Source organism: Vigna unguiculata, chromosome 3, assembly GCF_004118075.2.
Source record: "Vigna unguiculata cultivar IT97K-499-35 chromosome 3, ASM411807v1, whole genome shotgun sequence".
NCBI lineage: Eukaryota > Viridiplantae > Streptophyta > Magnoliopsida > Fabales > Fabaceae > Vigna > Vigna unguiculata.
The window spans coordinates 43,736,382-43,763,631 of record NC_040281.1 but is presented as its reverse complement, the minus strand read 5'-3'; the positions used below and the strand labels follow the sequence as shown (position 1 = coordinate 43,763,631).

Sequence of the window (27,250 nt, the reverse complement as noted above, 5' to 3'; positions counted from 1 at the left end):
TAGGTTGAAAGTACACATTACCTGAAGTTTAGGATTCCTAACTTTAGTAAATCCAATATCTCATTACAAAAAACCACAAAATCTCTTTTATTATAACTTTAACATATTTTTATTTCACTCAAGACTTAAATGTCAAGGTTCAATTTTTTTACTATGCCCAACTTTCCTTTAAACACAATTTTTACCCAAAACATATTAATATTAATATTAATAATAATAATATTATTATTATTAAAATTGTAATCATTATAACAATTTAATCTTCTAATAATTTATGTTTCGATTATAACATATAATTAGGTATTAAAAGTAAATTGTTAATCCATTTAATCTTTTTAGATCAATAATTATTTTAAATCGTTTCTACTTTGAAATTTATGAAATCTTTATCCAACTCATTTATACTTAAACATTCCTTTGTACAAATAATAAAATCATTTTTAATAAAATATATCAGTATAATATTTATATAAATAACAAAGTTGGTCTCAATTTGTAGAAAGACAATATTATTTTATTTTGAAAAAAAAATGGAACTAACTTGAATTAAAAATACATATGTAAGGACTAAATTGAATTAAAAAGATATATATAAAGACTAAATTGAATTAAGTCAATGACACTTGATACTAACACGTGACAATGATAATGCATTTTCACGTGTAACACCAGAAATTCAACATGACAACACAATTTTTGCAAAAAAAATAAAATTAAATTAAAAAAAAAGCCATATGTTGATTTATAACATGCCATCGTTAATATTTTTTATTCTTTTTAAATAACTTAATTGAATTTATTTGTTATTTTGTCTCAATTTGGTACTAATTTTTTTAAAACTAAATCAATTTCATCCCTATATCAAATTTAATTTTTATATAAATTTTACAATAGTATTTTTATTATAATTGATATTTTTAACAAAATTAAGTTTATTTAAATGCATATTTTGCACTGATATTTATTTAAATTTTGTTTTAAATATTTATATATCTATAATTTATAGATAAATTTTAGAGTTGCTTTAAAAATAAAAACTTTATAAATTCAAATATAAAATTTTAAAACAATTTAAAATAAATATATTTATTTAAAATTTTACAATTCAATTTATAATAAAAATACCATTGTAAAATTTATATAAAAATTAAATTTGATATATGGATGAAATTGATTTAGTTTAAAAAATATTGGGACAAAATTGAGACAAAATAATAAATATAGGAACTAGATTGAGACGTTTCACAATTAATAGTGTCACGTGACATTGTCATTACCACATCACACTGTCTTTGCCAGGTGACACAATATCATATTGACACGTGACAATTATTATTATTATTATTTTTTCAAATTATAAAAAAATTAAAAATTAAAAAAATTAAAAAAATTATGTGTCGACACGTAACATATAATTAACATCGTTACTATACTAGGAAAAAAAACATTTTATTACAACATATTTTCCAAAATAAAAATTCAATTAAATTAAATAAAAATAGAAAAACCGGCTACGAAAATTAAAAACTGTAGAATGATTTAACCTTTCCTTTTCTATATAAGCGATATTCACGTGGTGGCATCATTCATTTGGCATTTCAATGCTCTTAATTGACCCTTCTAGAGGGAGTAGGTGTTTGGCGCAAAAATTGACCTTATACCCTCCTTTTTAAATTATTTTTATATTTCAAGTATAATAATAATAATTTATTATTATTATTATTATTATTATTATATATCCGCAGTATTTACATTATTGATAACAATTTAAGAAAGTTCATTTCGGATTTCACGGTCAAGTTGTAATAAAATAAATAAATCCATATTTCTAATTCATGGGAACCACCGAAGATGACACACATCAATCCGTGTCAACCGAGAAACTAACTTTTAAAAAAGTGAATTGAATTAGGTTAAACGTACTATTGGAATCCATTTAAAATCACATCTCAACTTAATTTTAGGTGGTCATAAGTTTTCTCAAACATTAAAAAACACAATTATCAAAATATTTATATTTATATGTGTAATAAATATAATAGTAATTGAAGGAATTACATCATACATCTTGTAACAGATAATTTATTTTTAAATGAAAATATAATAATTTTAACCAATTTATTAGTGTTGTATGAGTTTATTCTGCATGGAAAGGAAAGTCGTGTCAAATATTCAATGCCTGGCTGGTTTTGTAATCAAACCATTTGTATCTGTAGTTGCCTTTTTAAGATATTACGAATTGTTTAAGAGTCCTTTTTGTTTTCCTTTCGTGCGTGAATCGTGTTATTCACATGGGAAAACATCCTTTAATATTCTGTACAGATAATATTTTGTATTTTAAGTTTTGAAAACTTTTAAATATAAATTCACATTAAATAATAAGAACAACTTCATTTTAATTTACTTTAGTAATAGTTATTAACATATTTTATTTTTAATATAAAAATTGTAGTTCTGTTAATCTTAGTTAAGTATTATTAACGATTAAGACAATTAAATATGTGTTTAATATTTAATAAATATCACTCATATTTATTAAAAATAGTAATAGTAATATGTCTTTAATATTGAAGAGATTTTCTTTTTTATTTTGTAAATTTAAAACCTTTTGAAGCTTTTTTAAGATTAATTTTATATTATTGTTAATTTTATTCCTTTTAATAAGTGCAAGTGACAACTAATAAAAATTAATATGTATTTAATTATATGATCAATTTTGTTATATTAGTGTTGGAGTTTTTTTTATCATACTAAAAACAAAACAATAGTTAATGCATTGACCAATTATTTACCTTTAAATAATTTTTAACAAACATAATGTACATTATATGTATATATAATATATTTTATCGTATTTTTTTTATTTACTAATAATAATTATCTTCAGGTTATAGTAACATAGTTTGATGAAATAAAAATTAGATTAGATTAAAAATATAGTACCTACACTCTGAACGAGATTTAAATTGACTCTTATAGATAAAAAAAGTTAATAATTTAAAAAATAAGACTTAATTAAAATTATTAATTAAATTCTTAAAATAAATTTAAATATAATAAAAATGTAAAGTATATGATTCAACATATTTTAATAATAAATTTTAAAGTAAATATGAAATTATATTTATAAATAAAAGTCAAACATCCATTTCTTGAATTATGAATTATGAATAACATATTAATTTTGATTCATTGAATCTTAATATCGCGGTAAGTAAAATAAATTATACCTAAACATTTATATTTTATTCCTCCTCTTGAGTGAATGTTTAAGAGGATATGTTGTTCATGTAGGATTGAGTTTTTGAAAGCTTTCTTGGATTGATTGAGTTGTCAAAAGGGATTTTCAATAGATTGTTGGATAAAAGCAAGTTTCAATCAGAATTAATACCACCTCTTTACAAATTTGGTTATTTGGTTGTTTTGAATGTGGATGAAATCAAATTTGACATTATAGGAGTTGTAGGATGAAGAGGTAATTTGGTTTCATCAAATGTTCTATTATATGCTTACATTTGTCCTATGAATGATTTAGAAGTACAAGAAACCTAGAAAATGTTAGAGAACCTTTATAAAAAGTTGTGTAAGTTAAGTTAAGGATTGTTTATGTGTGTAACATAACTCAAGCTCAGGTATACATATGACATATGCATTATGGATGATATGTGTATAAAAATATGGTTATATGTTATTAAAGTTATATATGATTAATGTTGAGATGAAAGACATGTACTCTTTTTGGATGGTCCTTCACAGGTGGTGGATCCTAGTTGATTGCTTATATACATGTATATGAGTTGATATATATGTATTTAAGATTTGGCCTTAGAAGGGTGATATGGCTCATGATGGATTTTGTAGGGATACCCAAGGTGGTATCATGCCTTAGGTGATGGTGATAAACAAAAAACTCACACTATGACAGAGGTATCTCATTCTGATTTCATTGTTGTCTAGTCACGTAGACTAGACTTCAAATGATGAGAAGTTGACGGATACTTACATTTTGTTTGATAGCAAAAGTTTTATCATGCTAACATCACGAACATATACCAACTAAGGATTCGTGAGTTTAGTATATATCAATTATTAACCTTTAGTGATATATTATTTATCTTGATTTAAAGCTTTCGAAGGACGTTTTATATATATATATATATATATATATATATATATATATATATATATATATATATATATATATATATATATATATATATTTAATCCTAATATGATATATAAAAAAATTGATGTCATATACATGACAATGATTATATGAATATAATTATGATATTATGGTTTATTTCCGTTAACTTACTCTTATTTTGTTTATGCGTGTATAATGTAATGATTGAACTTAGTTTAGTAGAAGTTATTGCAGATGAAAGTGGAAGAAAGTAAGTTTTTAGATGATTTGGTAGTTTTATTTTGATAGATTTTGGCTATGATGTATTATAATTTTGAAGACTTTGGATCGTTATAAATATATGATATGCCCATATATATATATATATATATATATATATATATATATATATATATATATATATATATATATATATATATATATATATATATTTTGTAACTGTAATAATATACATTGTACTATTAGTATAATAATTCTCTTAATTTAACATTTAATATTTCTCTCACTTAATAAAATTCACGAGTTTAAAATTTATATATATATATATATATATATATATATATATATATATATATATATATATATATATAATTAGGCTTAGTCATTATTTTATTTTTAAAAAATTGAGACAAGCTAATTGTACAGGTACATATACTTCAATTTAAACTTTTCTTACATAATATGTCATTGTAAAAAAAAAATCTGTAGAACCATCATCTATTTTTAAAAAATATATAAAAAAATATGAACCCATTGTTTATATTAAAAAAATCTTCTTATACATTTTTTATATGTTCTTCATTTGCTTTAAAGTATTCCATTTTCATAATTTCTATTAAAAATAAGTTTTAAACACATATTATATTAAGATATTGTAAATTAATAAAGACTTCCTATTTAATTTATTATTTTGTAATTTTTTTATCTACTTTATATGGGCATATAGTAAGACTATTAAAAAAATAATTTTTTTTATGAGATACATAAAGGAATTATTTTATTATTGTTCAAAGACGTTGACACTACTATTATTCTTAGAATAATTTGTACAAATTTATGGCAAGATGCTCAAGGATAATGTTAGAAATATACTTGTAAATTGAAAGTTGTGTTCCAAAAGGATGTTTATGATGACTTAATACATGAAATTAAAATAATATCTAACTAATAAATAATATTAAAAGAATATTTACTTAGAAATATATCCCTAATTGTGCTTAGGAAGATGTTTATGAACTAATAAATGGGAATAAAAGAATATCTACTTAGAAATATATTCCTAATTGTAATTGAGTAATCTAGAAAATTGGTATGAGTCAATATCATCTTGTAGGAAAAGTTACAACTTAGTAATTTTATCAAATAGAAGTTCATAGTTAACAATTATTCCAATATTGATTTGATAGAATCAATAGACTCGCTTGAAATGGAATCTTTTTATATAGATGATGGAAGATGTGTGTAGATCTCCTTTAACCTCTCCTACTTGGATACGTAGTCACCTTTTATAGTGTTAATTAGTAGCTTTGAGATTTCATATCAATTGGGTATATTTAGGTAAAATATCTCAAAATGAGAATATAATAGCTAATGAATATTGTAATATATAAATTATTGAAATTAATTTACAATTATAATTTAAGAATCCAACACTTAAAATTTGTATTGGGTTTTCGTAGAATTTAAACAACACTTCTTGCATGACTTTTGATCTCCCCATTAGAATTATTAAACTCAAAAGTTCATATTCACTTATAAAGAATTTAAAAACTTTACTTACAAATTTGGAAGAGTTTCTGAAATGATAGATCAAATAGTGAAAATGAGCCAACCTAACATTACTAGAAATTATTACGAGTAACTTTTTTATTACTAGGTATGGATAGTTGGACTAAACCAAGTTCACCTACTTATTTCTCTATATATTTATAATAATTTAAAAAATATAGGATCCAAATTCCTATATCTTCGCTGATATTTGGAACATAAAACTTGTGGATCTGAATTGATTGATTATGCTCGAAAGGTTAATTCAAATTGATTTGACACTATTTTTTTGTGATTCACTGCAAAATTATATAAACATTAAGAACATTATTAGTTTGATGCTATAATCCGAAGTTTATAGTTAATTATGAAATTATAGCGTGAAATGTAGTTTTAAGAAAAATATAGTTGAATTTTTCAAATTACAAAATAGAAATTATGCTTCGTGGCAGTGGTAGCATCTTTGTTTGGAGAAAAAAACACATGGCTTCCGTGTAATTTGCTTTAAATAATATTAAACTCAATCTGACCTGATATGACTATAATGTAATGAAAAAATTAGTGAAGTTAAGAAGAAGACATTAAAGAAGTGAAAGAGAAAGCATAAGTAAGTACACACTCCCTTTCTCTCTATTCAGGCCGCGACTCGAACTAAGTGACACTCGCGTGAGCCACATCACAAGAGACATGCGCCAGAGTGTGCTTGATTGCGAATCCACCCATTCATCTCACTCATTCCCCACTCACTCAAACGCACACACATAAACAAATACAATGCACGCCCATGTCCACTTCCTAATTCTCTTCTCAAAAACCTCTTCAATCATATAGCATTACCCTTTCACCTTCTTCCACCTCCATTCTCACCAGGTTTCTCTTTTATTTCCATTACCGCTATTTCATTCTTTGTCTTCTTCACTCTCTGGATCCGGTTCTCGAATATTAGTTTATATTCTCTTACACAGAATCCTTTCTCTTCTCTTTTTTTTTTTTTTTTCTGTTTTACTCTTTTCACCTGTCTCCTGTCACTGCTTCATCAGATTCGAGGCCTTTATATGTGTGCTTCGCTCTGCGCCTTTCTTTTATTCTAATTCATTTTACATTTTATTCATTCTCGTTTTTGTCAGTCAACGCTGCCGTTTTACGCTAGTGTGTAAAACGGATCGGTTTGAGAAGAGAGAAAAATCAAATTGAGGTTGAAAAGGTTGACCTTCTTCGTGTTGGACTAGGTGAACGGAACAGAATTGGTGCCTTTTTTCGGTTTTGTCTTTTGTACGAATAGATCGGTCGATTGCTTATATTTTATGTTGTTAATTGGTTTTGTATTCGGGGAACCAAGGGGCTCCGGGAAAGTGCATAAAAAATTGTTAGGTAGGTGTTTGGGTATGTTTAAGGTGATGTAGGTACTTGGGATTGAATACAGTGGTTTTGATTTGATTGTTGTTGAGGGGAGTTCTTCTTTACGAGGGTTTCATTGTTGCTAACTTCCGGTTATTGTATTCTATGTTTCGACTTTCATGATTTTGTGTGGTTGTAGATTTTAGGTTTGAAGAGGAAGTGTAATCCTGAAGTTTTCTGTTGCAGGTGGAAGCTAGTGCATTTGGTGGACACCATGTTCCTTCTTAGAAGGCAAGGCCAAAATCAGCTGGAGAATGATTCCTCAAAACAAGATACAAAGGTATACTTTTGTTAAATCGTTAATTCAGAAGCTCCATATCAGATCTGGAAAAATCCCAAAGAAGAGTTCTAACCATACATTCTCTGCAATACACACTCTCTTGTTGATTAAATTTTTTTGAAAACAACAAAATAATATGTGGGGTTCCATGATTATGAAGTGGATCCCTCACGATTCTGTGGTTTTCAACAACTTTTAGCCAATAATAGAGAATACATCAGAGAACGTGTGTTAGAGAAAGCGTTTCTAACCTTTATGAAATTCCAAATACAAAGTTATTTGGGTCTGTTATTATCTTCATCGCAATTGGCATCCTGTAATGATGATGGGAAATTATTATTACTTGTCTACAAAAAGGACATTCATAAATGCTAGCTTTTATGAGGACCAACTGTAACACATCTGTAAACAGGTGAATGAACTCAGGGCTGCTCTTGGGCCCCTCTCTGGTCGTCGACTACTGTATTGCACAGATGCATGTCTAAGGAGATATTTAGAAGCAAGAAATTGGAATGTTGATAAAGCAAAGAAAATGCTGGAGGAAACACTCAAGTGGAGGGCAACTTATAAGCCAGAAGAAATCCGTTGGGTTAGTTTGATTTAACTGACTTTGTTGCCCACATGCTTGATTTGGTGATGCCAAAAATGAAATTGCCTATGCTCATTTCATACTTATAACACTGATCCATGTTGTAAACAATTTGACAAATAAATGATGATCGATCAACATATCAGTATACGTTCTTCATGTTTATCATGTTGTTCTAACCTGTCTTGAGCTGACATAAGGTCCGTGTGTTGTTTTGTTTTTACTTGTGACAGAAGCAATTCGTTTATATTGTCCTTTTACTGTATGATCTTCTGCAAGATACTTCTCTCTAGTCTCTACTGCAAACATCTCCTGTACTTTTTTTTTCTTGGAGCAGCATAATTCTTAGTTTATAAATCAATACTTCAGAGCTAGATTACTCAACATTTCATTCCTTCTTTAATTCTATTCCACCAAACAATTCATTTTCTCTTTTTATTTCTTTTCTCTTTGTATTAATTCTATTTCCTATTCTCTTATTTATTTATTTACTATTTCATACTCCATCCAAATAGAGCATCAATGAAGCCATCATCAAGTGACAGCCTGTTTATGAATATTGCCCTTTCATGTACTATATATGCCCTGTATTAACAATGAATAACTTCCTACATCCAGGCTGAAGTAGCACATGAGGGTGAGACCGGTAAAGTCTCCAGAGCTAGCTTTCGTGATCGACTTGGGAGGACTGTGCTTATTATGAGGCCAGGAATGCAGGTTTGTAGAGTCATGTATTTTTAATAGGGCTTCTCTGTACACGACTGGTTAACTTAATCTGTCTAATCTATTTTCTTTTGTTAGAACACAACATCAGCTGAAGATAATATCAGGCATTTAGTCTATCTATTGGAAAATGCTATCCTAAATCTTCCGGAAGGTCAAGAACAAATGTCGTGGTTGATAGACTACACAGGATTATCACTGAATACAAATATTTCTGTTAAAACAGCTCGTGATATTATTCACATTTTACAGAACCACTATCCAGAAAGGCTTGCTATTGCTTTCCTGTACAATCCACCAAGAATATTTCAGGCTTTCTGGAAGGTTTGTTCTGCTGCTCTGCAAGTTACACTTCGTCTGCTTTTTTCATGGCTTTATTTGTATTTTCTAAAGGGAAGTTTGCATTGCATAGTAGTTGTTTCTATCATTTATATTTTACTTTTAAAGATCAGGCAATACTTGTCTTAGCTTTTTTTTTTCTCATGTTAATGTTATTCTGTTCTGTATCACTTTTAACTTCAGAACATCTGATGATCTTTATATAATTGAATGTTCAAATCATATAATGTCTGTCAGTTAGGGAAATTTTAGTTGGTTTTCAGCAAAAATAAACTCATTTACAATTATACACTATAGTTATTCTTGAAAATCAGCCGTGTAGGTAGTGTTGGTCTTTAAAATGTTTTTCTTCTCAAGCTCTTTTGTGGATGGGGTCTGGGATCATGTAGAAGGATATATGAAGTATGTTAGTTTCTTATCCTCCCATCCTTCTCTTCTGTACTGTTTTTCTTCTTCACCACCTTGTCGTATTTAAAATTTTCCATGTTGGTTGTACTCTATTTGAGGTTGAATTTGAGCTTTTTAATAGTTACCTTTTCCATTTAACAAATTTGAAGTCGGTCTTATTTTGATAGGCCGTGAAGTTTTTCCTGGATCCAAAGACAGTCCAGAAGGTGAAGTTTGTTTATCCTAATAATAAGGACAGTGTGGAGCTAATGCAATCACTATTCGACCTAGAAAACCTTCCAAGTGAATTTGGAGGGAAAACAAGTTTAATGTACGACCATGAAGAGTTCTCACGGTTGATGAGTGAGGATGATGTGAAAACTGCTAAGTTCTGGGGACTAGACCAGAAGCCTTTCAACCTTCCTAAGAAAGGACATGCTGGAGCAGAGGTAGCACCAGAACCCGTGTCTGTTCAGACAGTAGTTAATTAGGTAGTTGAGCTAGTTTTTAAACTGTAGTAGTCATTTATAAACTGAAGTGACTACATATCTGAATCATTAATTCAGTGGCTAATTTAAGGAGCCCAATAAGCGGTATTTTGTATCTTTCAACTTTTTAACCATTTATGGCAATAGCTGCTATTATTCTTGCCGTTTTAGGTAAGCAAACTAAAATTCTGACTGGATTCAACAATATATGTCAATTCTCCAATCCTGTGCAAAGTTAATTTGTTGTTGCTAGACTTGTCCTTGTGCCTATTCAAGCTAATACAAAGTATAAAAAAAAACACTGATCCTAAACAGAGAAATGGATGATAAATGATTGAAATTGATTTTTCTTTGTCGATTTGGATAGGACTTTAAAATGCAATTTTATATGCCAACTAAATCTTAAAATTATTATTAATTTGTTTTCCTGTCTATTTAAATCTCATCTCATTATTTTGATGCATTCGAATTTTATTAACTTTAAATTAATTTAAATTCATGTTTTGTATTTTATTTATTAGAATTCAGTTTTATATTAAAAATGTTTTAAAATTTTAATGTTGATGTACTATAATAGTGTAGAACAATTTTATATTTTTCACCAATTTAAATCAATGTCAAAAGGCCTTTTAAATGAATTATTATAGAGATAGTGAATAAATGTGATTGAAAGATAACAGTTAAAATTATCTTTTAAGTCCCCGGTTACATTCTTTATCATATTTAAAAGTACACTAGTTTTCCTTATTTTAAGAATAAAACAACACGTTTATTCTTTATATAGAACACTTAGAACATCTTTGGTAAAAGCTTGATTTACAAGCTAGTTGCTAACTTCTAGATGATAAGTTAGCTTCTTAAATTAAAGTGTTTGGTAAATTAACTGATAAATTAGTTAATAAATGTAAAATAACAAGAGAAATATGTAAATGAAAGTTGTGTTTTTCTATATGAAAATATATTATTATGTCGGTAAGTCCCATTTCTTTTCAGCTTTATATAGTGTTAGGCCTAGCCTTCTCGTGGGTCTAGAATCAGCCCACTAGGGGACCCAATACCCCCATTTCCAGTCCCTCACTCTCACTTTACTCTTTGGCAGGATAATGGCTTTAGATGCTTCAAGGCTAACCTTGTGTGTGGTAGGGTGAAACTCATTGACAATGGCGGTTCTGCAGAGCAATAGAGGGCATCTAGTGAATCCGATCTTATTATATATATCCGGATAATTGAGTCATAGTGTTATGCTGGTTTGCTATAACATGATATTGTGCCTACTGTGTTGCATGCTTGGAACTGTTTTAATCACTTGCCTGTTATAATATGTTAAAATTAATTTACACTAGCTTACCCTTTCATTTTTTGTGTCTGTTATTGTCTTCTCTTTTGCGATGATCACCTTAATGGTGGGAGCATATGGGATAAATACTGAAGGTGGATCCAATGGTGGTAGCGGTGTTGTTTAGTTGAACCTGTTATCTGTGGCTCTTAGGAGCAGCTGTGTGGCCCTAGTGCCTTTTTGTAATTCATTGTTCTAGGAGCAACCTTTTGCAAACGGTTAAACTTTCTGGATTTGTTTTTGTTTATGGCATTGTGGTATGCCTAAGTTTCCTTTCAAAATACATTCATGGATGACTGTAACAGTATAGTCTGATATGTATATTGTTCATCTGATCGCTCTTTTATTATCATAATTATGTGATGTTTTAATTTAGTAGAATTATTCTATTTAAAAAAGATGTCACAATGTCAATATAATTTTATATATTTTAAAATATTAAATTTTTAAAAACAATTTAAGTTTAATATAAATTTTTAAAATTAATTGAATTTCTTTTAGTTTATTGCCCGTTAGATGCTCAAAATTTATTAATTTTTTTTATCTATTTGATACTCAATTTTTATATATTTTAATTGAGTTCCAGCAAATTAATTTTTGTTAGCTCCTGACATAATTGTCTCGTGTTTTATTTATTAGTATCCATATATTAAGAAATGTGGTGTTTAATAAAGTGAAGAGTTCAAATTTAATTGAACTATTTTTTTAATACTTTTTATTTGTTTTTCGAAAATGTTGCATAATTTTTTTTATTCAAACAAATTATTTTATGTAAATCAGTTGAAGTAATGAATATTGATGAAATTTAATTTTTTTACTATAAATTTAATTTTTTTATTCTTCAATTTAAGCTATTTTTATATTATTGTTTTTACAATTTTCATTGTATATATTTTTTACATAACATCATGAAATATCAGTTACTTCAATTTATAATATTAAACCCTTTCCAATTTGAACTACATACAAAGAATTAGAAGTAATTATCTCCATAGAATTAACATCATGAAATATCAGTTACTTCAATTTATAATATTAAACCCTTTTCAATTTGAACTACATACAAAAAATTAGAGGTAATGATCTCTATAGAATTAGGGTCTTTCTTCCTACACCTCCAAACTTTCTTTAAATTTCCAAAAAACCCTTTGACCCGCAGACACCACACCCCCAAAATTATGTTGACTTCCGAAAGTCAAAATTTTTGACTTCCGGAAATCAAAATATATCACCGAAAGTCAATTTTTGGAAATCAAAATATATCACCGGAAGTCGACTTCCGGAAGTCAAAATATATCACCGGAAGTCGACTTTCGGAAGTCAAAATATATCACCGGAAGTCAACTTCTGAAAATCAAAAATTATCACCGGAAGTCGACTTCGGAAAGTCAAAAAATATTCCCGAAAGTCAAAAAAAATTCTACGAAAGTTGACTTCTGTAAGTAAAAAATCAAATTTTATTTTAAATATTTTTAATTCTTTTTAAAACTTATATTTTTTTAACTTTTTAATGATTTTTTTAGTTTATTATTTTATTTATTTTTTATGTTTTCAAATTTCTTAATATATACTTTTTTTAAAAATATTAATATCTATATGTATAATTTTATTTTTATTTAATATACTAAAAAATAAATATAAATATAAAAATAAGTAAAATTAAAATAATATTAAACTTTAAATAAAAAAAACTAAAAAATAATAAATTTATTCTGCTTCATTTAATTTTATTTAATATTTAAATTCATTTTAAAATAATAAAACTTTAAATTAAAAAAAAGATAAAAAAGAAAATATATATACAAATATATATATATATATATATATATATATATATTCGTTTTTTTTTAATTTTAAATTTCATTATTTATATATTATTGATAAATGTTATTTTAAATATGATTTTTTTATTTTTTTTTATTTTTATTAAATTTTTAATAAATTATATAAAAATAAATTTAAATTTAAAAATATAAAAAGATATATAATTGAAATGATTTTAAAAATTTGATTAAAATAAAATATTTAAATTTTAAACAAAATTAAAAAATTCAAATAACAGAAATTAAAAATAACAGAAATTATAAGAATATCAATAAAATAAATAAAAATAAAAATAAAATTGAAAAATATTTTAAATTAAAATAATAACATTAACTTAACATCATGAAATATCAGTTACTTCAATTTATAATATTAAGCCCTTTTCAATTTGAACTACATAGAAAAAATTAGAGGTAATTATCCCTATAGAATTGAGATAAATAATAATAATAATAATAATAGTGGGTAAAAATTGAAAATAACAAGAAAATATATTAAAATATTAAAAAATTAGTATAAGAAAAGTAAATAAATTACAAACTAAACTCCACCAAAATAAGTTATTTTAATATACTTATCAAATAGTGTTGATAAAACTATTTTATAAATTTGTTAAATAAATTCATATATAGTTTATTGGTCTTATAAATACACTCTTACTATGTCACTTAACCCTAATATTAAATTATTAATAAAACTAATTAATTAAATTTTCGATGATACTATTTTCTTAATTTTAAAATTCTTATAAGTTTTAAAAACTCAAAGTCTATATATAGAATTCTTTAGTAGATATAATAATATAATCTTAATAGAAAAAGAAATTAGTAAATACATCAATATTATTAAAATGCTTCTAAAACTAAATTTTCGTTGTAACAATAAATAAAAATTTATTAAATATTGTAACATCCAATTTAGTATAATAATTCTAATAAATAAAACGTCACATATGATAGGTTAAAAGAAATACCAAAAGATACAACAAGAATGAACAGGAATTAAAAGAAACAGTTTGACAAAAGAATTGCTCACAGAGCAAGAAACTACCTAGGCATCAGCGCTGCAAAAGCTGCTCAAAAGAGTCATAACTAACACCCCTAGACTAAACATTAGCATTATCACCATCTGAACGATCTCCAGGAATCTCCATATCTACCCACACCAAGGATGTGGTGATCATCGTAAAAAGGAAAACCAAACAAAAAATAAACACAACAAAGAAGGGTAAGCTAGAAATAAAAAGTAATTTTCATCATACATATAAACAAGCAGATTTTAAACATATATTTCAGTAAGCACACAAGGCATGTGATGACAAACAATGCAAGATCCTCAGACTCAATTATCCGGATTATACTAAAGGAAGTATGCTCTCGTGCTGGTTTCTAAACTCTGCAGAGTCTATACACAAGGGGTTATCACCCAACCACACCTTAGGATCAATTCCATGATCATCTAAGGTCATTATCCTGCAAAAGACTGGGACCTCCTGCCACTCTCACCACATAAATCATTCTACTCTATATGAGTGTGAACGATTATTAGAGTTCAGGATACCTTCCTTTATCTAGACATCTCCTATATCATGGTATACACTACTCACACCATCACCAAGAGTTTCCCGTGAAACTCTTTTATGAACAACATTCTACTTGCCATTTCAAGTATTATAATCTCATGCCAATGTCCAACCAACCAACCCATTCTTATTTCATATCATACGAAGCATGTCAACATCATATGAAACATACATAATCACATATTCATGCTTTTAAAAGTAATTACATCTATCCACAAATGAAGTCACAGAGTATGAAGCCAATTTGTCTCAGTCTCGTTCAAGATAAGAGCTCTCTGCTACTCTCGCTTAGGCTAGAGGACTCTCACCTGGGCGAGAATAGCAGGTTCTCTCTTGCTCCTCCTACATGCATAACATAAACCCAGCCATAAACACAAAAAATATATGTTCAAACAATCACAGGCATCATCTAAGTATTTCAAACACGAAATCAAACTAAAGCAAGAATAATATATAATAAAAAAGATATGCAAACCCTAGCTTCCCTTACCTTAGACAAGCATTAGTTTAGCCAAACAAGCTCCAACAGCAGAGTACCACACCAAGACCGCTACTTAAGGAGCTGACAACCAAAAGCAAGAAGGAATAGTGAGGTCATGGCCACAAACAGAAACAGGCTAATACTACAAAATAGAAGCAGAACGAAAAAAGGTTTAGGGTTTAGTTCAACTTATGTGAATGAGGAGTGTTCAAAGAGCTTTGAAGGAGGGAATAACTCAGACCCTAGTAGAACTTTTTGTCTCAGTATGGGGAGTAGGGAGCTGAACTGCTTTGGAAATGAGACAGATGTGAAAGTTAGGACTAGAAAGAGAGTTTTGGAAACCCCCTTATAGGCTGACTTGGGCCTTAAACACTTGGTCTGACCCATCCCATAAAACAGAAAAAGGGGGTTTACAAATATGATATGCTTTTAATTTTTAAATATTACATTTTTAATATATACATAATAAAAAATGTAATATATTAATCTTTTGGGATTATTAATATTCTAATCTTAATAATACAATTTAGATTAAAATAATAATGACCTTATTTTTTATTATCATAATAACAAATCCTAAACTATGATAAAAAAACTTTACCCAAACAATTATTATATTAAATTATATATTATTCTTGTATGGAACCAATATGTCCTGCAGAGTATGGTCTTGCCTTTGTTGCTATAGCTGAAGAGTGTTTGGCTCTAGTTAGATATGTCTAGCAGGGTATGGTCTTGTCCTTTTTATAGTTGAAGAGTGTCTGGCTCCTGTTAGAATGCTCTTGCCTAATCTAGAGAGGAAGAGGAAGCGAGTACCGAGAAGTATTCTGATGCTCAAGTCAGTGATCAAGAAGTATATGAGTTCTCCTACTACAATATAGAGATCAAGATGTCCTTTATGTGAGACTAAACTACCTTTTGTACTCATATATCATTAATTACCTTTAAAATGGTCTATATTTTTTTTTGTAGATGTCAATGAATAGCTTCTCGTAACAACCATACCATTAAGCGGGATAATTGTTAATTAATGCCTTGTTTACCAAATCTTTTCTCTAATCAATCTGACTTAGATACATCTGATCCCACCAATGACGTCCCACATGGCCATATTACTACCCAGTTCTATATTGTATATATAATAAAAAAAATTACTTTATTATACAAGTATTATTGATTATTAATAAAATTGATTATGTTGTAGCTAGAAATTTGGACACATACTATTTCTTTTGTGAATTGGTAAGTGAGTTTGTGGTTTCTTTTATGACAATTTAGAGTTGGAAATCTATTGAAAGCTAAGCTTGTGGCTATTGAATGCTTGAATTTGGGTTGGAAGATGCAGTGTGATGATGTGATTTGTGCTTCACTCTCTCATCACGAATGATGTCAAAAGTTGCCACTCATATAATACTTTCTGAAAGAGAACTAACATCTTCAATTTGTTTTAAAAACTAATTGTTTTGAAATAAAATCAAATATAAAGTGGTTTGAAACAATTTTTAAAACAATTTAGTTCTTAGACAAATCTATTTCGAAGTTGAGTTTAAAAAAATTAAATGTATTTTTAGACGGTATAAATCAATGAATTTTTATTTTTATTATTTGTTCATTTCTCTAAAATTGAAAATAACTATTTTTTTATATCTCCAACGAAAGGTTAACTAACTATCACTACTGTTAATTACTTGTGTTGTAAAATACTCTGCATGAGAACACTCTAAAGAAGAATTTAAGCTGTTTAAAATAAATGTTATATAAATATTCTAAAATGAATATTTTAAATAATTATTTCAAAATTGAAGAGAATAAAAACCAAAGAAAAATATCTTACATGAAAAAAAAAAGATTTTATAATTTTGTAAATTTTAGTATAATGATTTCAAATTTTGTGTAGCTTTTTTTTAGAACCCAAATTAAAATTAAATTGTTTTATAAAAATTAAAAACATATTTAAGTATGTATTGAGATTTGTTCACCAAACATGTTGAAACTATTTCGTGCAGGACTTCTTGTCATTGACATAACAAGCAATCGTATGTAAGTGCTCACAAGCATACTTATTGTAGTTAAGTATCATTCAAAAGAATACATTTATGTATATTGAATAAAACAAATGAAGTTATACAATAATTATATACTAACAAAGTCATTACAAAATAGAAAAACCCAAAACAACTATAAAAATACGGGTGGATAAAATATAACAAAACTTTCATTTCTTAGTTTAAAGTTGAGTCTATTGGAGTTTTACAGAAATAAGACAATTTCATGATATATATATATAAGTGAGGTGCAAATTCACCTTACAAGTCAGTTTTATGGGATTGAGTTAGACTTAAAACTCACTTCTAACAAAGTCTTAAAAAACTTAACAATTTAAACTTAATTTGATGTCTTATGTTATATTGATTATAGCATTAGCAATTGTTCATTTTATACGAAATCTTTAGATGAAAAATAAAATATAATATAAAATGGTGGGATCACTTTTGAAGTTGAGTCGGTACAATTCTCATACTTCAAAAGATCAAAATGTTATATTATGATTTAATCAAATATATTTTGAATATTGATTATAACATTATTGTCATAGGTAATATACATAAATCAAAATGTTATATTATGATTTAATCGGATATATTTTGAATATTGATTATAACATTATTGTCATAGTTAATATACATGGTGATTAATGACATATGATATATACAATAACAATTAAAGGAATTGTTAAAATTAAACTTCAACAACAATTCTAAACTTGTTCATAATTTTTCTTTCTAATGATAAAATTGAATTAAAGATAATAATATACTTCTAAAAACAATTTCTTAAATTTATTATATATTTTTAAACCTTAAAACTCTAATTTCTCAATTGTTTGTAAAAATAACTATACAAAAGCGAATAAAAAAAGAATTAATTAAAATAAAATGAACCAAAATTTTGATCTATAAAATAAGCATTAAAGATTTATAATATTTAATCCTATTAAAATATACTTATAAATTAACTAAATCAATTTAAACAAATTTTTAATTCATAAAACAAGCTTAAAATCCATCATTTAGAATGTTCAATTTCACTTAAATTTTTTACTCGTCTACTATTAAGTTTATTTCATTTGTATTAATTTTCAAAAAATAAAATTAATATAAAAGAAAAAGAAAATAGTTTATATATATTTATTTATTTAACATTAACAAACAGGTCCCGTAGCTCAGTTGGTTAGAGCGTTGGTCTTATGAGCCGAAGGTCGCGGGTTCGAGCCCCGCCGGGACCATTTTTTGTTTTTTTTAACTTCTACGAACTTTTTTTAATAATTATGTCATTTTATTTTGAACTTTACAAAATTTTATTTTTAAACACGTTTCAAATGCACTAATTCATATAGAAAAAACAAAAAAATCACGAGATAAAAGATCCCTTGCAATGAACAATTTCCTGAACAAACTCCATTACACAATCTTGATGATAGAATCCACGGACCTACCTAACTACCCTTCCCAACGAAACGGTAAACAACTACGCCAACCCTAGATCCATCACAAGGAGGATCAGTATGCAAAACATCAACATGAAAGTGCTTCTTTGCCTTCCTGAAAAACGCCGATTCCTTCTTCCACCTTCTCAAGTGCGCCATCAAAAACGCCATCTTCTCCTTCCCCTCTCTCACCGCACCCTCCTCTGTTAGCATCATCAAACGCATCGTTTCGAGCAGAGGATCATAAAGGTGATCGTGATACACTACATCCGACGCTACAATAAGATCGAAATCGCGTCCGATCGCTTCCACGTCATCAGCGTGGCCCCACCTCAGAGGTGCAACGGTTAACTCCCCGCCTCTGGGCCCCACCACCCCCGCGTTCGCGTCCGCGTTGAATTTCAGATTGGGAACCACGTGAGGAAGGTCCGTCAGGGTCACGTGGCCGCCCAGAGTTGCGGCGGCGACGATTCCCACGATGCCCGTGCCGGAGCCGAGCTCGAGGATCCTGAGACGGCCGTTGAGCGCGGCGGAGAGAGGGCTGGACGAAGGGTCGGCGCGGTAGCGATCGAGTAGGGAGACGAGAGAGGTGGCGGCGGGCCAGAGCTGGAAGGAGAGGCCCTCGGAAGGTAACTGACGAATGGTGAGCGTTGATTGAATCGAAGAGAGAAAATGGTTCTGGAGCAGGTGGTGATTGGGTGCAGCGTCGTGTAGGGTAGTGGAGGTTCCGTGTTTGTCGTGATCCTCTAGGAGCAGCATTGTGAAGGGGTTTATTATCTCCTCTTCCTCGTTTTCTTGAGTGGCCATTCTTTTCGAGCTGAGCCGTTGAGGTTTTGACTTAGGGATTGCGCCGTCGCCAGACGACGACGTTAGGGCATGTTCAGCGTCCCCATTTATGTATTTATATTCAGAGCGAATTACTCTTATTTTACTTTCCCGTCCCTCTCTTTACTTCTTGTAGACTTGTTTGAGCTCATTCGTATCATAGTTTTTTCAATTTCTTACATTTGGTTCAGTTATTTTCAACTTTCTTAACTTTCTCAATTTAAAAAACAGAAGAAAAACTAAATCAATGTAATTTAGTTCATTAGATTGGTAAGAAAATTACAATAATAAAGTCAGTTGCACAATTTAAGCAATAAATATTTAGTGTGTGTTTTCAGTGTTGATGGTGAGTTTCTGTTTATAGTCTTAAGAGTAATTAACATCTATGTCCTTTTAATCTTACTATTTTTCTCTATTTTCTTTTTACCAATGTTGTCTTTCGATTTATAAGATACTGGGAATTTTGCAGACAGGTGGAGATGTCCACCGTTAAAGTCAAATTATTACAAAATTTGTTTAATTATTATACTTTAAAAGAAATCGCAGAGTGTCTTAACTGTAAGAGTTAAATAATAGCGATATTTTATGGAGAATAAATTTTAATTTTTTTAAATTGTAATTGAGATAAAAATATAGTATTTAAATATTTATTCATTGATTTAAAAGACAAAGTTTTAGTTAAATTATTCATTATATTTAATATTTTATTTGTATATGTTATTAACGTAAAAGAGTTATATATACTTCTTCATAAAACTTTGTATTGTTATCGCATTAGTAAATATGACAAAAAAGAGAAAATGTTAACATTTATTGAATGTATATACAAAATATTTAGGCTAACATAACATTGTACATAAATGGTTTTGTAATTATTTTTAAAATAATTTTGCTAAGTCATACTAAATGGTTTTTTTTTAATATATATGATAGTGAGAAATTATTTGAAACTTCGCCTATTTAAAGTTCATCAATGATAATGGTTTCAATTATCATATCTCATTCAAAATTAGAAAATTGTTATTTTCGCTAAAACCATATTTCCATATTTTATAAAATTCTTCATGATATTATTATTATTACCATTATTTTTCTTTCTAATATTTACGATTATTTTCCATTTCCTAATCATCCTAAACCTTCTTAGCTATTCGAGCATAAAGAAAGTTTAAGATCTGACAGTAAAAGCAATACAAAAGGCTTTAACAATAACATTGAAAAATATTAGAGGGCTAAAATCGTGTAATAATTATATCAAAGAAAAAGGCAATTAGTCATTGAAGTTGACATTTAATTTAGACTTTTTAATATAAATCTATTTACTTAATTAATGCTCATTATTCAAGATTTTATACTGTCAGCTACTTAAAACTAATTTTTTATGCAAATTTTAAAATAATTACGATCAAATTCAATGAATTTAAGCAGTCTTATATATTCATAACAAGATTAAGAATAGTAATAGAAAAAAATAAAAACTAAATTTCATATATTTTTACGCTTATAATTTCCTTATCGCCATAATTATTTTCTGGTCTATCTCTATGTGGACCTTGGACACACGCTGTAATCCTAATACGCTGGCAGTGGTGTGGGCTTAAACGAGGCAACAAAATCATTATCAGTGAGAAATTCGATAAACGGTGCGTTTAAGGATTCCGTTCGTCTTCACAGTTGCAGTAAGACCAAGGAAAACATTGGCCATTGGCGATTGGGGATTGTTTCGATCGGAGATTGAGCGGGTATATATCCCGTTCACACTCCTATTCAATTTCAATTCAAGTAATTTTTCTATTTCACTGTCTCTCTAACTTTCTCCAAATCTCGTCTCGTGTAATTCATCGTAAGATTACTTCACTTCCATATATCATTGATACATTTTCGTGTGCTATATAAGAAGTTGAATTTGAGTTATGACAAGAAAAGGAACTCCATCATTTATGTATATACTTAACTGGTTCCAGAAAAAAGCAAGATGATAAAAGCAGTGCTGGTGATGAACACGCAGGGGAAGCCTCGTCTCGCCAAATTCTACGAATTTCAGGTTCCTTCGCTCTCTTCAAACCCTTTGTTTCTGCATTTCCATTTCTCATTTAATTGATTCAATTTTCACACTTTTTATTTTCTTTTTGTGGGGGATCAGCCCGTGGAGCAGCAGCAGGAAGCTATTCGCAATGTGTTTTCAGGTCTCTCTCCATCTTTAATTTTTTCTTTTCAATTTTGGTTTCCTTTTCCGTCAATGTTGTTTCTTTTGTAGTATTATGCAGTAGACCTGAAAATGTCAGCAATTTTGTAGATGCCGAGTCCATCTTTGGCCCGGTACTTCTCTACTTCCTATAAATTTAATTTGTCTGAGTTTTATTATTTGTGTATTTTAATTGTCATTAATTAGGCGTTAGAAAAAAACATGAGATTAGGGCTTTTTCTTTGCAATGTTTGTTGGCATAGTACTGATTAAAAAGATTTTATTGATTTGTATTGGCATATGGTGGTGGCAAGAGTAATAGCTAGGACTGAATTACCATGAACTTGTTTTGAAACTAAAGTTAGAAGGACTGCTATGATCGTAATTGTGAGTGTGCTTTTATTATAGAAAACTTTCTGTTAAGTGTTGTTAGCTTGATGATTGGCGTAGCCTGTGCTCTTTTTAGCAATTCTTTGGCTTGTTCTAGTAATGCTGTTATCTCATCATCTTTATTCATTTGAGGAATGGAAGTATGGATTTATTATTGTATTCTCCTGCAGGACTCTCGCCTTGTCTACAAGCACTTTGCAACTTTATATTTCGTGTTCATCTTTGATAGTTCTGAAAACGAACTTGCTATGCTTGATTTGATACAAGGTAGACTATGATATCATCTAACTTTTACTGCATTGCATTAAATGTAAAAATTGAAAATATCTATCCTTTAGAGGGACGAGTTGCTCAATAGATTAATTGATCATTGTACTCAGTAATAGTAACTTATTGGTGTGCTTGGGAATCAATCAGTCTGTCTAAAATGTCTCAAGAAGCTACGAATTTTTTATTGAAAAGTGGATTAAACTTTTTTCTCGATTAATATAATTCTTATGAATGGGAAAATTGATATCATGAAATGACAGATTTCTGAATGACCGTGGATAAAAATCCTGCTAAGATCTATCATAAAAATGGTGAATTTTAAATTTGGTTATTTATGATGTAACTCAACGTTGCTATACTGGTTTTACCGTTCCTTGCATCAAAGTAATTTAGATTGACATTTTTAATACACATCATCAAGTGCCTCTCAGAGTAGGTAATCTGTAATGTATGGGACAGTACATAATTACAAATGACGTAGTCTTTTCTATGGGTGTCATCAATATGATGATGAAGGTAGAGACAACCAATGGAGCTTCTTTATGTCCGTAATGGGTTCAGGACTAGGATTATTGAAGTTAGAATTAGAGTATTGTTGTTCTAGGTTATTATAAAATTGACTTTAAGCCTAATTCAACTCTACAATATCTAATTGTAAGGTGATATTTGTATCTACTTATATATTGTAAACTGTCTTTATCTCTAGTTGATATGAGATTTCCAACACATCTCCCTTATGTCGAGACATGTACATCTCATGTGTGAGACTAGATATTTGTGGGTGATCCAATAGCGGGTGGTATGATTGACCTAACAAACAACTAATCACGCTATGATAGATTCTAAATGACTCTGATACTATATTAAGAAGTAGATTTTAAGTCTAACTCAACCCTACAAAATGAGCTGCTTGTAAGGTAATGGTTTGCATGGTGAATTGTCCTTATCTCTAGTTGATGTGAAATCTCTAACATAGGTTTTGGATCTTTTTTTAGTATGAACATATAACATATTTAATATTCAGAAACTTAGTTGAAGTTATAATAAACCTGGATTACAAGATAGAAACTCTTCTAGAATTTCTTACACATATACTGTACGTTAAGGACTTCATACCTACCATAATCATCCCAAAAACTAACTGAAATAATAAAAATTAAATACTAGAAATGATTCCGTGTGAAAATTACAGAATAATGTTAAAATTAATTATGATAAACCGTTTACACCTTTTAAATCACTCTGATATTTGGTAGAGCTTAATGATGTCATTTATCCATGTATGTAGCCAACCTTGCATTGCGGGATATGACTTAGTAGTTGTCTTACACCATAAGCATGTGAAAGAATACCCATATGCATACGCATCTACAATATAGATTTTTAAAGGGAAAGAAAAGAAATTTAATCCATGTTTCTAGGAAAATGTTGTGAAAGCTACTTACAAGTTGATACTAAATACTCTTTTCAAGAATCATAATTTGAATGTTTATTTGGGCTATAAATGTTTTTGTGGTCATTTTGCTTTTTTCACATTCTGAACTCTATTGGAGGTAAATAGTGTTAAGCTTTAACAGTCCATCTAACGTTTAAATTAGTCATTTTCTTTAACCATTTCAATTTTATTGCATATTGTTCCAAGGATCCTGGTAAAGTAATTATTTGCCTTATCATTATATATTATCTATTACATTCTGCATGGCTATTTTGTAGATATGCTAACAGATGTTCATTACTGCTTCTTACATTGTTGTTAATTTTTTCTTTTGATTTGCTTACTTTATCCCTTTCTGCCTTCAGTCTTTGTTGAAGCATTGGACAAATGCTTCAGAAATGTATGTGAGCTTGATATCGTGTTCAACTACAGTAAGGTTGGATGCTTTGTGCCCTCGATTATGAATTTTACGTTCTTTATCTCAAATCGACTGAATATATAAAATATGAATTATAAACTGTTACAATTGCGGGAAATATTTTTTGCTGCATATATGATTTGCTGGTGTTTACTGCAGTCTGTAAGTTTGACTTGCTGGATTCTCAAATATGAAGCAATTGACAATGTTTAACTCTGCACTTTTTACTCTAGATTGACTACTCCTTTATATGGTTTTTTCTCCATTAATTTTGTGTTGTTTTGGAAATGCCCTTCAATTTTGGGAATCAATTCTTTCTTTTGCTTACTAGCTCAATAGTGATACTTCAACCTAAGCAAATCTGCATCTTAAATTTCCATTAATGTGTTCCTAAAATATTAGTTCATCTGCAGTTGCATACTATACTAGATGAGATCATTCTCGGAGGCCAGGTGTTGGAGACAAGTTCAACTGAGGTGATGAGAGCTATTGAAGAAATAGCAAGGTGCTCTCTCTTTCCCTTCTGGTTTTTTACGTGGTCTTTCTTCTTTACATAGGACTGTCCCCACTCTAGCCTATATTACTTTCTCCAAGAATACGATGACTTCTCTCTAAACGTCCCCCTTCTTTATTTGTAGGCAATTGTGCTTTATTTCTTCTACTATCTCATCCCGCCAAACTAACCTAACTGACTTCCTCAAAAGCGTAGACCTCATAATCTATCAATACTCCTAGTCCCTTAAAGTTTCACCCTGTCCTCACGGCGAATGGCTTGTAGATGCTAAAATGAAGTTCCATTTGATGTTCAACTGATTAAAGCATGATGACCAGGCCAGTTTGGCCCTGCAGCCCAAGAATAGATTCCACTCCTTTCAAGTCAAACACAAAACACGTAAACAGCTCCATGCTTCTTTAGTTCTCTGTTTTCAATGTCAGTTTTGGCCATGAAATAGCATCAGAGGCTCTTTAATTAATTATACTGAGATCCCATGGCTCCCTTACGAATTACACTTCTACACATGATTGCAACTGAGGATTACCAAGATCTTCCACCTTATTTTACTTTTGTTGTAGATTAATTTTGTACTACCCAAACCTAAGACCTCCATTTTGTCATTGGTTTAAGACTTCTATCAATTGTAACCTCCTCTTTGCAACCCAAAAAAAAGACTCAACTCTGCCACTATGATTCTTGGTATCGAAAATTTTCATTTTGTCCTTCTTTTCTAATTCTTTGTCTAGTATGTTATTAGGTTGCTCCTAATTCGTGTAGCTTTTGAGCTTCTGGTTTTGTTCTCGTCATAACTTCATAACCCGTTATGTCTTCTTTCACGCAAGGTTCGTCACCCTGATTCCCATCACTTGCCTCCCCGTGCTCTTTCCCCCCTTCCGGTACCTACTTACGTTAATCAAAAGCATACCCTGGTTGGAATATTTTGACCAGTACCTTCACAAACTTCCACCAAGCATGGGTTGTGTCGTTTCCATGTTACTCAACCGTGGAGAACGTTACCTCTATGAGCCTTAACTTATAACTTGCCAATAAATCCCCTCTCTTAACAAATGTTGGAATCATATCCAATATTTTTAACCCACCCATGGCACCAAGATTGGAGCTATGGTGATAGCAATGATAAGACTGCCTCAGAATCTATAAAGAAAAAGAAAGAAGTATTTTTTTATCGATGAACACTAAATCCCAAATGTTGTGCCGGTGTGCTAGCAGCCTTAGGCTAGGGTTAGAAGATATAAAATGAATGATTTCCCATGAAAAGACCAAGATTCTGCCCACTATCAGACTATATAATCCCTGTCAAATGATAAAGATGATTTCTCTCTTGTTCTACCTACCCTCTTACGCCTCTATATATCTTCATGCCCAACTAACTCACTCCCTCACTGATAGATACTTAACTGTCAATGGTATCTATCCAAGTGCTACGTCATTCTGGTAAATAAGAAACTAAAGATGTTGCATTTTTCTTTATGAGGTAAATTAATTACTAGGTCCTTAAACTATTTGGTAATTTTTAATTAAATCCCTAAACTAAGAAAATTGTAATTCAATCGTTGTTCTTTTAATTTTTTTTTGTAATTGAATTAGTATATGACGATATAAAAAAATTGGAAAAAAAGACAGATTTGTATAGGTTTTAAAATCTTAAGAGACTTGATTAAAAATAACAAGATCAACGACCAAATTGTAATTTTTATTTTTAAATTTTAAGACCTAATTAGAAATTCCCAAATAGCTTAGCAAATTAACCTTTTTTTTTATACAAAGACTTTTGTCTGTAGTTTAAATAGATGGAATGATAATGAATCAAAATTACTATATTTTACATATATTTCCGTATAACATTTTGTTGTTTATTTTTATGACTGCATAAACATATATCTAAACGTGGTTTATTGATGAAACAGACTTGAAGCAGCATCCAGTGCAATCAATCTTGTTCCAAAATCTGTTTCTGGTTGGAGGTCCCGGTAAAATAATTTCTCAATTAAACTTCCGGAAGTTGGGTATACACATACAGAGGGGCATAAAGGTGAAATGTATATATGTCCTGGGAAGTTCGTTGGATATTGTTGGCTAGAACTCTGGAGTGAGTGCTCCTAATTTATATACGACTGACATCCAGTATCACAATTGAGTTGAGTTGACCATGGAAGTTACTGTCGATTAATCTTACGACACGGATCATTTAGGCAATTGGTGTGTTTATATTTGTGATTGATTCCCTAACCATGTTTGATTAAATAACTATTGTGTACATCTTAACTGTTCACTCATTGTTCCCAGCTCATCCCAATTTCAGTTAATCTGTTTGATTTAAATTACTTGGGAAGCTTTTACCTCGTATAAATTTTTTCCTATATAATTATTGATCAACCGTGT

General features: G+C 29.2%; 3 protein-coding genes and 1 non-coding gene across 11 annotated transcripts; 3 read left to right on the top strand and 1 right to left on the bottom strand.

The window, feature by feature from the left end:
* The first annotated feature begins 6,502 nt into the window (after nt 1-6,502).
* LOC114179075 (phosphatidylinositol transfer protein 3) lies at nt 6,503-10,325 on the top strand. Of its 4 annotated transcripts, XM_028065279.1 has the most exons (7): nt 6,544-6,784; nt 7,042-7,143; nt 7,499-7,592; nt 8,005-8,181; nt 8,800-8,898; nt 8,983-9,228; nt 9,819-10,325. In XM_028065279.1, the coding sequence occupies exons 3-7, from the start codon at nt 7,527-7,529 to the stop codon at nt 10,119-10,121; spliced, it is 891 nt and encodes a 296-aa protein (XP_027921080.1). In that variant the 5' UTR covers nt 6,544-6,784; nt 7,042-7,143; nt 7,499-7,526; the 3' UTR covers nt 10,122-10,325. The 4 variants fall into 4 exon arrangements, with proteins under 4 accessions (XP_027921082.1, XP_027921079.1, XP_027921080.1 ...); XM_028065281.1 differs by lacking the exons at nt 6,544-6,784; nt 7,042-7,143 and adding an exon at nt 6,503-6,521; XM_028065278.1 differs by lacking the exon at nt 7,042-7,143 and having other exon boundaries at nt 6,528-6,784.
* Nucleotides 10,326-18,553: 8,228 nt separating this feature from the next.
* TRNAI-UAU lies at nt 18,554-18,627 on the top strand. The gene has a single exon. It is a non-coding gene; the product is annotated as a tRNA-Ile (tRNA).
* A 108-nt stretch (nt 18,628-18,735) lies between these two features.
* Nucleotides 18,736-19,832, bottom strand: LOC114176289 (EEF1A lysine methyltransferase 3-like). Its single transcript, XM_028061273.1, has one exon. It carries the CDS (start codon nt 19,633-19,635, stop codon nt 18,838-18,840), a length of 798 nt encoding a protein of 265 aa, XP_027917074.1. The 5' UTR covers nt 19,636-19,832; the 3' UTR covers nt 18,736-18,837.
* A 1,342-nt stretch (nt 19,833-21,174) lies between these two features.
* On the top strand, nt 21,175-27,189 carry LOC114178227 (AP-3 complex subunit sigma). 5 transcript variants are annotated; one of them, XM_028064018.1, is made up of 8 exons: nt 21,175-21,395; nt 21,618-21,697; nt 21,797-21,839; nt 21,950-21,972; nt 22,399-22,495; nt 24,299-24,369; nt 24,765-24,856; nt 26,776-27,189. In XM_028064018.1, exons 2-8 carry the CDS (start codon nt 21,629-21,631, stop codon nt 26,840-26,842), a joined length of 462 nt encoding a protein of 153 aa, XP_027919819.1. In that variant the 5' UTR covers nt 21,175-21,395; nt 21,618-21,628; the 3' UTR covers nt 26,843-27,189. The 5 variants fall into 5 exon arrangements, with proteins under 5 accessions (XP_027919819.1, XP_027919816.1, XP_027919820.1 ...); XM_028064015.1 differs by having other exon boundaries at nt 21,911-21,972; XM_028064019.1 differs by having other exon boundaries at nt 21,179-21,435.
* Nucleotides 27,190-27,250: the final 61 nt, after the last annotated feature.

Excerpts from the sequence above, each read along its gene's own strand:
- LOC114179075 (XM_028065281.1), top strand. The coding sequence starts at position 7,527 with ATGTTCCTTCTTAGAAGGCAAGGCCAAAATCAGCTGGAGAATGATTCC. Across the intron at positions 8,899-8,982 it reads TTATGAGGCCAGGAATGCAG|AACACAACATCAGCTGAAGA; the intron begins GTTTGTAGAGTC and ends TTCTTTTGTTAG. Across the intron at positions 9,229-9,818 it reads TATTTCAGGCTTTCTGGAAG|GCCGTGAAGTTTTTCCTGGA; the intron begins GTTTGTTCTGCT and ends TTATTTTGATAG.
- LOC114176289 (XM_028061273.1), bottom strand. The coding sequence starts at position 19,635 with ATGGCCACTCAAGAAAACGAGGAAGAGGAGATAATAAACCCCTTCACA.
- LOC114178227 (XM_028064015.1), top strand. The coding sequence starts at position 21,629 with ATGATAAAAGCAGTGCTGGTGATGAACACGCAGGGGAAGCCTCGTCTC. Across the intron at positions 22,496-24,298 it reads TATGCTTGATTTGATACAAG|TCTTTGTTGAAGCATTGGAC; the intron begins GTAGACTATGAT and ends TTCTGCCTTCAG. Across the intron at positions 24,857-26,775 it reads GCTATTGAAGAAATAGCAAG|ACTTGAAGCAGCATCCAGTG; the intron begins GTGCTCTCTCTT and ends TTGATGAAACAG.